The 10776-nt window shown below is 37.4% G+C and overlaps 1 protein-coding gene across 4 annotated transcripts; it reads left to right on the top strand.

The window, feature by feature from the left end:
- Nucleotides 1-816: 816 nt before the first annotated feature.
- On the top strand, nt 817-10435 carry SIG2 (RNApolymerase sigma subunit 2). Of its 4 annotated transcripts, none has more exons than XR_015825669.1 (9): nt 818-1363; nt 1801-1991; nt 2539-3144; nt 3956-4186; nt 4327-4467; nt 4811-5011; nt 5119-5433; nt 5916-6030; nt 6930-10435. XR_015825669.1 is itself a non-coding variant. In XM_021975669.2 (9 exons), exons 1-8 carry the CDS (start codon nt 1084-1086, stop codon nt 5398-5400), a joined length of 1848 nt encoding a protein of 615 aa, XP_021831361.1. In that variant the 5' UTR covers nt 818-1083; the 3' UTR covers nt 5401-5433; nt 5916-6211. The 4 variants fall into 4 exon arrangements, 3 of the variants coding, with proteins under 3 accessions (XP_088100305.1, XP_021831361.1, XP_021831360.1); XM_021975669.2 differs by lacking the exon at nt 6930-10435 and having other exon boundaries at nt 2539-2670; nt 2755-3144; nt 5916-6211; XM_088244179.1 differs by lacking the exon at nt 6930-10435 and having other exon boundaries at nt 817-1363; nt 5906-6211.
- Nucleotides 10436-10776: the final 341 nt, after the last annotated feature.

Here is a 10776-nt window from a genome sequence, read left to right as displayed (position 1 = left end):
CTTTTCTTTGCTGATTTTTATATCTTTCTCTTTTGGATTTTAGTAGATATTGATTTCTTTAGTATAAAAATTAAAAATAAATAGCTATACTTGGATATATTTAGTTGGAAAATCTTAGTTCTTATCAGAACTAACCAAATAGGTTAAAAAGACTTGATAAAAAAATAATTAAAATGGCTATAGAGCTTAACCTGTTTCAAAATAAGTTTAATATACTTTTTTTTTTTCCGCAATCTATATTTTTTTTCTTCTTGCTCTAGATTTTTTTTTTTGGACGAAATTCTTGCTCTAGATGTTTGGTACATGTTATTTGGCCCCTCCAAAGTTTGAATCCTGGCTCCATCCCTGCTCTCCACTACAAAATGTAGAGAATGGTGAAACATTCAAAATACCAGAAAATGCCCTTGGTTAATGCAAACATTAAGAATTGAAATTATTAATTACATGAGGATAATATGGTAAATTCACACTTTTTCATATTTAAAAAAATAAAAATAAAAATAAAAATAAGATTGATCGATCCTATTTTTATGGAACACAACTACCCATTATCTTTTTTAATTCTAAAATAAATTTAAATTTTTTTAAAAAAAGCCGCAGGCACTTAAGCGCGTGCAGAGAGGCTAGTATATTTAAAAGATAAGATTTTTGTTTTAAGAAAAGGCCAATTAGCACACGAGGGTAGTAGTAACAAAATCTGATTTATAAATGAGCAATTTTTTTCTAAGAAAATAATGTTAAATAGGATTTTATTTTTTTCCGAAGTGAAAAAAGTTCATTTACAAATACCGGAAAGAAATGCTAGATAGAAGAAACGGGCCTGGTCCTTCCCCGTCCTTAACACTTATTTTGAGTTGTAGTTTTGGGTGGTCCAAAACTCCAAATCCTAGAGGATAAGAAAACGGCTCAGTTTGAAGCACTCTTTCTCTCCCTCTCGCATCCATCTTCTTCATTTCCTCCCTTTCTTCTACTTGCTCTGTTCCGCTGCTGCAACTACTGCTATGTCTTTTCTCCTTTGACTCAGAGCTGAAGGCTGAAGCATGCTATGTCCTTGAAGCTTTAGATGTAGAACAGCAGAAAGAGATGACAATCTTATCAATTTCATCTTCTTCTTCATCATCAGCAGTTGGGTTTTGTAATTCCCACAAACACATTCCTCCTAATGTATCTTCCTCTTTAATATGTCCCTCATTTCTCTCCCCACTGCCACTTTCCTACCCAACAAACCACAGGCACAAGAAGAAGAGGGCCATTGGAGTCATGGCCACCAAGCTCACAGTCCTGGGTTTCAGAGTTAGGACCCATAGACTTTTCTTTGATGAGTTATTTAAGGAGGGCACCTCCATTGCCAAGGGCTTCCAAGGTTTCAATCTCTTGCTTCAAGTCAAATATATTATATCCCAGCTAAATGTTATGTTAATGTTGTATCCTAGCTAAATGGGTTGTGCCCATTTGGTTGGTCTCAGTTGTGAAAATTTCTTTTTTGCAATTGAAATCTTATGTAATTATGTCTAAAACCGCTTAAAACTTGGAAACTGAACTGGTTTTATTTGTTTTTCCATCATATTTTTGAAGCATGACGTATACATAATTTCCTTTGTGAAGAACTGACTTGAATATTTATACTTGCATTGCACATTTGTGAGAATGTTCTATACCAAAGTTGTAGTCATGTAAGGCCAGGCTTATTGATTGTAGAACAGAAGACATGTACATTTCTTATGGTATTTTAAAAGCAATACAATGTCATGGATCTTATTTGCTCTATTTCTCTCATGATTTCTTGATTGATATATGCAGCAAAAAGTAGAGATCCTCTCTGTTTCCGGGCTCAATCTATTTTATCCACTACGTCGCGTTCAACATCAACAGGAACAACTACAGTTCTTGATGTGGAGAAGCTGAGATTACCTTCTTTAGAAGTTAATTCCGATTCTTTGGCTGCAAATAGACCATGGACATATACAGGGGCAACTGGTCCTCCCACTGAGGTTAGAATAGGTCTATTGAATATCTAGTTACTTTTCAGTGTTTCATATAGTATCTTTAATTATAATTTCTTTCCTCGGGGATAAAGCTTGCAGAATTTATCTATTACTTATTCTTGTTTTTGGTGACTATGCTTGAATGCAGACATGCAGACATTTGGGATACTTTGTATTTTTTACGAATTGGATTGAGCATGTTTGATATTATTGCTCCACTGTATTTAGTTGGATGCCTGCTGTATTTGCATGATTCCTGGATAACAGAAAACTTGCACATATTAGGTTTCTGTTTGTCAAATTGAAAATAAATACTGTTCTAAAAATTTCACATGCATGGTGGTTAGGTTCCCAGATAATTTTTTGAACATCTTTTAGCTGGCTGTGACCTAGCCACCTTCACTAGTTCATTGCATAATCCAATTACAAATTTGACCCCATGGTGTATTTATCGGGTTTAGGGTTCCAGGTATTTTCTTTCTCAGTTTGATTTTTTCCTATGTATGAAAGATGTTGAGCATAAAACTCTAATAGCTTTGATGTTTATCACCAGGCAAACTTTGGAGCAACTTTAGCTACAGAAAATCTTCTTACAAGTGAAGAGGCTGTAATAGCAGCTGCTGCCGCTGAAGCTGTTACTCTTGCAAAAGCGGCTCTCAAGGTTGCAAAGGATGTGGCATTGCTGGTTAGCACTAATCACTCTGCTAAAGCTGAAAGTTCATCTCCAGTTTCTCCCGAGACTAATGCTTTGCATTTCAATTGGGCTAAGCATATGGAAACCAAACAAGCTTCTAGATTAGGAGCTTCCATGGGATCTGAAACTGCACTGGTGGAAAATCATTTCATTCAGCTGGCCATAAAAGAGTCAGAAGATGTGGAGTCAACAAATCAAGAATTTGAACTTCTGCGGGAGCAACTTTCCGAGGGTATAACTGCAAGATCGAGTCGTCAAATAGAAAGGAAGGCCAGAAGAGCCAAAGCAGCAGAGAAGGCTGCTGCAAGTGTTGTGTCGGTGAAGTCTGGTTCAACCAGCAGAAAAAAGCGTGCCTCTTTACAAGATGTAGACCATTCCGATCCATTGCGTTACCTGAGAGCAACTACCCACACTTCTAGGCTTCTTACTGCAAATGAAGAAATTGAGCTTTCAGAAGGAATACAGGTATTACTTGTATCATCAACAGTGATCTTGTGAGAGTTTTGAATCCACCTTTTTTATAATGCTATATGAATTACCCCTTGAACATTTCAGCACTACTGCAACCACAACCCCCCCCCCCCCCCCAAACATAATAATTTACCCTCTCATAGCTGATAGGTCAGTATCCATGATGATATCTATTAGAAAGTTGTTTCTGTGGTGGTCCAAAAATGAACTATGCACAAGTACCCTTTTGTAGGTTATATTTTAGATGGTGTCTGGCTACAGCTTGTTAACAGTTGATCCTATTTATGTGGTTTGTCATGAAGGTAAAGTATAATACCTCCCATGGGTTGGTTTTGATCGATGCCCTTGGAATTGTTGATGGTCAATTATTTAGTTAGTTACTTTGCCAGTTCATGCATTTCATGGAATTAAATTCAAAGAATAGAATGCCTTTTTTGGCCCAAAAGAATATAATGCTTTTCTTAGGAAGCTTTGGATAACAATTACTGCTTGGATTTTGATTGATATGATATGCTATCATATCATGGATGAAAAATGGAGAGAATTGCGAAGGAAATTGTTTTCAGTCTTAGAAAATTAAATACTTTTGTCCCAATTAAATTGGTAAAAAGTAAGGTCATTGGAATGTTGTCCAAGTAGAAGTAAACTAGGAAAACAATGGAGTTCCTACTTCATATATAGTTAAAGAAATATATAAGCATTAAGGAAAATATTCTTGGGATATTTGGACTTAATTTGACTATTTTATTTATATTTCTCTATTATCTGATTTCTGATGCCTCAAGTTATTTTTCATATATTTTAGGAACTATTGAAACTGGAAAAGCTCCAGGAGGAGCTTGCACAAAGATGTGGTGGCCAGCCCACAATTGCCCAGTGGGCAGCAGCAGCAGGAGTTGATCAGAAGACATTGAGGAAGCGCATAAACTATGGTATTCTGTGCAAAGACAAAATGATCAAGAGCAACATAAGGCTTGTTATATCAATTGCAAAAAATTATCAGGGAGCTGGGATGAATCTACAAGATCTTGTTCAGGTATGACTTTATCTTATTTTCATATCATATGTACCATAGTTTGCTCTAATATGAACACTTTCCTGAAATATTGAAATAATTATGTTCCTAAAGTCTTGCCACCTTTGAATAATACCTAAATCTTGCTTATTGACTTTTAGCAAGGATGTCGAGGCCTTGTAAGAGGTGCAGAGAAATTTGATGCTTCAAAGGGTTTTAAGTTCTCAACCTACGCACACTGGTGGATTAAACAGGCTGTTCGAAAGTCTCTTTCTGATCAGTCCAGAACAATTCGCTTACCTGTGAGTTTTACCTTCATATTCATTTTATTTTTCCAGTGGTTCCTATTTGGTACAATGGTAACATGAATTTTTGGATTCAATTGTTGAGGCTGGCTAGTTTGAAAAACTGCTTAAGCCTAAGACATAAAAGATTCTCCCTTTCGGACTTCACTTCAGTGGACCAACACAGGGTAGAATTCAATTGTTTTTCTTTCTTTCTTTCACCACACTTGAATATATACACTGTCAAATTGATTCTGAGGTGGAGAGGTCATTGTTCTGATTCACTTTCCTGCTGAATTTGTAAATCTTAGTGCTTCATATTTTTTATACTCTTTGCATTTGCAATATTTTGGTAAAACAGTTTCACATGGTGGAGGCGACTTATAGAGTTAGAGAGGCTAAAAAGCAATTGTATAGTGTAAATGGAAGACATCCTAATGATGAAGAAGTTGCAGAGGCCACAGGGCTGTCAATGAAGAGGCTTGCTGCTGTATTACTGACTCCAAAAGCCCCTAGATCTCTGGAGCAGAAAATTGGCATCAACCAGAATCTTAAACCTTCGGTCTGTCCTTTCTCTACTTCCAATGAAGTGGCAATTTTCATCCAACATTTTGTCACCTTTTGTGTTTAAGTGTTCCTTTTCTGATGAGGTCACGTCTTTCTGCACAGGAAGTAATCGCAGATCCCGACGCAGAAACAGCAGAAGATATGCTGATGAAAAAATTCATGAAACAGGACTTGGAGAAGGTACTAGATAGTCTCAATGCAAGAGAGAAACAGGTTGTCAGATGGAGGTTTGGATTGGAGGATGGAAGAATGAAGACATTGCAAGAGATAGGGGAGCTGATGGGAGTTAGTAGAGAGAGAATTAGACAAATAGAGTCATGTGCATTCCGTAAGCTGAAGAACAAGAAAAGAACTAAACATTTGCAGCAGTATGTGGTTTCATAGGCCTATATGGGGATTAAATTGCGAAAGTAGCAGGTAGTTCATTTGCTTTGATATTTATCTATATTATGGCTTCTCTTTCCATGTTTCAGAGTGGAAATGTACTATTTTCTCCTTTTGTAATACGAGAGAATATTTGTGCATAGAAACAGAATTTTTTGGATCAAGCATTTCCCATTCTTTTAATGTATCAAAGAAGTACTTAAACAGAAACTCACATGAACAATCTTAAAATCTTACATGTTCATTTTTTATTACAGATGTCAGCTACTCATTTCGCTTGATTTTATTCCTAGTCCTGGTTTTCTTTCTGTTAATATTACTTTCCTTCCATACCGCATGCATTGTGAAGTTGTATTTGAGCATGCACCATAATAGTTTGTTTTCTCAAAGGAGTAGTAAGTAGTCAGTTTGCCGACTTAAACTTGCTGCACCATATGGTAAGAGCTGCATTGTATCTGGAATTTGCAATATGTTAGTGTGTGGTCACTGTGTAAAGGCACTTCAGTGAATTTCAGCTCGTCGTGGTCACTTGTTGGAACAAAGTCACCAGAAACTAAAATGGAAGGACGTCTGCACAGTTCAAATTCACAGGTCATTTTCCATCAAATTTCCACATGCAATGACATTCTGGTACGTCTTCTTCAAGATGGCTGATGTGAGCTTTATACTAACATCTTAAGTTGCAGAAGTTTAGTTTATTTGTACAGAAAATTATTCCCTTCTTTTTTGGTTCGTATTTCCTCTAGTTTCTTGTGATTTAGAGTTATATGATTTTATATGTTTGCATATATTAAACAATTTTTATTACCTATTTGCTTCTAGATCAAGTAATGAGCATGCCAACAGACCAATGTTTACAGGCGAAAATAAATCTCTTTCCTACTTTTGGGACAAGTAATGCCTTTTGTGCCCAATCATGTCATGAATATATGTAGCTTTCATAATGCGGAATAATGGATGGAGTACAAATCGTCCATTTCAGATTGTTTATGAGCTTGAAATTCCCTTGTTTAGAGCACTTCCACCCATTTGTCATGGCAAAGGGCAAGGGTAAGGCAAGGGCTGTTAGTATTCATGTGAATAGTGGCAACCCTTGCAAAAGGCTTCTTGTGTTTCCACCCATTGCCATGGCAAAGGGCAAAGACTATTCACTTTAACTTTTTTTATTTTATTTACTTAAACGATTAATTTGGAGAAGATTTTCGGTTGCCACGTGTCAATATTTATTATAAAACTCATATCTCATAATTCGAATGAATTTTTCAGATAAAATTTTCTAATAACATTTTTTGTTGCCATGTGTCCATATTTATTATAAAATTCACCTCTCAAATTTTAGATAAGATTTTCGGATGCCACGTATCGATATTTATTATAAAATAAAAATCTTATATTTTAGATAAGATTTTCACCCTCTAAAATTGCGCCACATGTCATGTCTATCTTCTAAATATCTCTATAAAAACATAGGCTCAACCTTAGACCTCTCACACCATATCCTCTCTATCATTTCATTTCTCATAATTTAGATTTCATAGTCCACTCTCAATGTCGAACATGAGGAGATGCTTGAAAAGGCAATAGTGAGAAATTAAAGAAAGAAGCTGCAGACCAGCTGAAGAAGAAATGGATGAGGAAGAAGATGAGGAACAAGTTGCCATCGCAGTGGGTATGCTCGATCTATCAAGGCAAGGCCGCCATCGTAGTTCATAAGTCGGTCGTGGCCCAAACGTGGATAGACATAGGCCTTCTCGGGGGTAAGAATATTTTGGAAGATTACTTTATCCCAAATTTGTTGTACTCTAATGTTGATTTTCGAGGGCGATATAGAATGCAACCCCATTTGTTCAATAAAGTCATGCATGATGTTTGCAATTGTGACGCCTCAGCCGCTGGAACCACAAGAGATGGCCGGAAAAAACAAAAATCCGACCGGTTTTGACCCATTTTTGACAAATTTTCTCAAGCTTCGTTCGAATGATTTCGGGTGCCATTTTCTTCAAATTAGGTATGCTTTTCCACCTATTTTTTATGCTCTAGCTAATGGTTGGGTAGGAATTGAGCAATTTCTAGCATAGGTAATCCGATTTTCGAATTGGATTTTGGCCGGTATTGGGATCGCGATTTCGGCCACTTCCGCTCGTTTTTTGGGGTAACCCTATAGCCTCCCTTTAGGGCCGCAACAAGGGGGAGTTAGTCTCTGCCCCTCCTCTCTTCTCCTCTTTTCCTGTTCCTCGTTATTTCTCCTCTTCCCTCTTCTCTATCTCTCTCCGAATTTCTGGGGCTTTTTGTTTGTTGTTGTAGGTTCTTGGGTAGCAATAGTTTTGGTGGTATTAACCATGTCCCCACTACGGTGGCAACGACTATAGTAGAGACGAAGGTTGCAATGGATGTGAGCTCTGTCATGCCCACGACTCGGGGGGAAGAAATCATGTGGCTAATGCGTGATAATAAAATGTAAAATAAAAGGGCAAAAAAATTGGTTAAAATAAACTTCTTTATTAAAAATAGCTCCTAAATCTTACAACTGTACCAACAATAAGGGTTAATTACTCAAATGGTCTTCAAATTTGTACCCAATTTACATTTTGGTCCATAAACTAAATTATTCATTCAAATGGTTCATCAACTCTATATTATTTGGTCCATTGGTCCCACTGTCTAATTTTTTGTTAGATTTAACAAAATTTTAGGGTAAATACGACTTTTCATAATTAACAAATAAAAATAGGGTTAAAATAAATACAAATTAGAAAAAAATTGAAGAAAAAGAGAAAAAAAAAAATCATGAGACCCAAACCCAGAGCCCCCTCGCTTCGATCTCCCCCATTCCCCCACAGACCTCTCCCTCCTTCTGTTTTCCCCCTCTCCTCTCTGCTCTCCACCTCTTTCTCTCTCATCCCCTCTCTCTCAATTACCAAAACATCAATTAAAAAGCATGGAAAAAACCTAACCAGCCCCCTCCTACCCCATCCCCGACTAGCTACCACCCTTTCCACCCCACCACCATACCAACCACGAAGACCCACCCCCTCTCTTTCAACTCATTTGGTAAACTATTACCATCAACAAGATCAAAACTATAACATCAAGAAAAAATTAAAACAGTAATGGAGTGGGGATTTTTGGGTGTCTTGAGGATATTTTTTGGTGGATGAAAGGTGGTTGTTGGATAGGGAGGAGGGTGGTGGGTGGTTGTCTCTCAACAACGAAGGGAAATCAAGGGGGAGAGGGAGAGGGGTGGTTGTTGAGTTGGGGTTCTGGGTTTGTTGGGAGGGGGTCTGTGGAAGATTTTTTCTCTCTCTCTTTTTCTATAGTTGCTGGCTCAGGTGAAGGGTGGGGAGGAGCTGGGGTTTTGGGTTCACCGGGCCTATACTTTGTTTAGAAGTGTGATGCTACTGGGGTTTTGGGGCTTCTTTCGGAGCAAAAGCTTAAAGCTTCTTTACGGATGCTAGCGTTTGGTGCTTTTGCATACCAGGTGGATGAGATTGCTAGGATGGGAAAGTCCATTATCCTAGAAAGCTCGATCAGATTCTGTGATGCAATCGAAACTCTCTACACGAGGGATTACCTTCGTAAACCTACGCCTAGGGACCTCTAAAGGCTTTTACAAAAACTGAAACTCGAGGTTTCCCAGGCATGATTGGAAGCGTCGACTGTATGCACTGGCAATGGAAGAGTTGCCCAACTGCCTGGCAAGGAGATTATGGGAATAGGAAAGGACAAAAAAGTTATCATTCTGGAAGCCGTTGCTTCATTCAATACATGGATTTGGCATGCCTTTTTCAGAGTTGCGGGATCTCAAAATGACCTCAACATGCTCGGTTAATCCCCAATGTTCAACGATGTGTTAAGAGGTCAAGCCCCTAAGATCACCTATGAAATCAACAATACCGTCTACTGGGGTGGGTACTACCTAGTAGATTGAATCTACCCGAGGTGGATGACATTCGTCAAAACATTTCTGCATCCCTGATCAGAGAAGGAAAAATTATTTGCTGCCTGTCAAAGGGGTTATAGGAAAGATATGGAAAGGTGTTTTGGTATCCTCCAAGCTCGGTGGGCAATCATTACGGGGGCTGCTCGTATGTCTGATGAAGAGGTGCTTCGAACCCGATCCCATGAACACGACATTGACAAGATTTTATGAAAGGCCCATGGGAGCAAATGGATAACCACTGGAGCACGAGCTATTGGTTAGGGACGGTCGTTACAACAACCATATGATTGATCGTTATACGGAGATGCAATCTTCTTATATTCATGAACGACGTCAAGTTGACTTGATGGAGCACTTGTGTGAGGTGAGAGGCAATGACGGTGAATTAAGTCAAGTGAAGATGCTTTGTTTTTAATTATGCTTGTGCTGATGTATTCGTTGTTTGAATTATGCTTTGTTTGTGTTTTGTTTTGAATTATGCTTGGATTGTGTTTTGTAATGAATTATGCTTTCTTTATGTTTTGAATCGGTTATGCTTTGTTTTGATGTATGCAAAAAAGGTATTTTATTGAATTTTTTTTTTTGTTGGTAAATACCTCGAGGTGTCCCCACACCTGAAGGGTGAGATTAATCCCCGCTCAGGGTTCGGCTTGCCCCTAGCCACAAAGTACTTCCAATGGGTTTCGAACCTCTACCATTGAGGCACCAAGTAGCTCACCAATATTGAATGATTTCTTTATTCAATAAAAGAAAAGCAATACAACAAATTAAATAAAAGAAAAGCAATACAACAAATCAGGGGCGGAGCCACACTGGGACCAGTGTGGTCACGGGCCCCCACTCAATTTTTTTATATTTTAAAAGTAATATACTGTTATGTATTTCTATATGTATATTATTTCAAATACTTTACGTTTTGATATGTACCCACATGTGTTGTGATGGACTTCTTAAGGCACAAGGAGGTGCTTCAAATTGCCCATTTGCTCAGCTGGTAGTGGTGCACTCTAGGTGTACAGATTACCTTATTTCCATTTTCAACACTTAAGTAAATGTCTTTGTCCTTTTACTTTCATTTATTTTTATATTACTCCATTTACTTAAGTTTACAATGTAAATAAGGAAGTACCCCCTATTTGGATTCAAACAAAAATACTAGAAAATCAAATTCCCACCAAATTAAAATATGAAAAATCGGTTTTAGTGCAAAATACAATTTAGGCTAAAAATGATGGCTCATTAAGTCAATATATACTTCATACTAAAATTCCATAAAATCAAGTTTTCTTATTTGATGTGTAAGGAATAAAAGCCGCCAAAAATTATCCTGAGAAAATGATTATTCTGAAGAAAAAAAAATTCATACTTAGTCAATATTTTTACATAAAACATTTTTTCATGTATGATATGAATGCATGAAGGGACCTAAGGTTTTT

The sequence above is a fragment of the Prunus avium genome, chromosome 7 (assembly GCF_965620075.1).
Source record: "Prunus avium chromosome 7, drPruAviu1.hap1.1, whole genome shotgun sequence".
Classification (NCBI taxonomy): Eukaryota; Viridiplantae; Streptophyta; class Magnoliopsida; order Rosales; family Rosaceae; genus Prunus; species Prunus avium.
The sequence above is the reverse complement of the archived record's forward strand: the minus strand, read 5'-3'. Positions and strand labels throughout refer to the sequence as shown.

Coding starts and splice junctions, on each gene's coding strand:
- SIG2 (XM_088244179.1), top strand. CDS start 1,084: ATGACAATCTTATCAATTTCATCTTCTTCTTCATCATCAGCAGTTGGG. Junction 3,145..3,955: donor AGCTTTCAGAAGGAATACAG/GTATTACTTGTA, acceptor CATATATTTTAG/GAACTATTGAAACTGGAAAA. Junction 4,468..4,810: donor CCAGAACAATTCGCTTACCT/GTGAGTTTTACC, acceptor TTGGTAAAACAG/TTTCACATGGTGGAGGCGAC.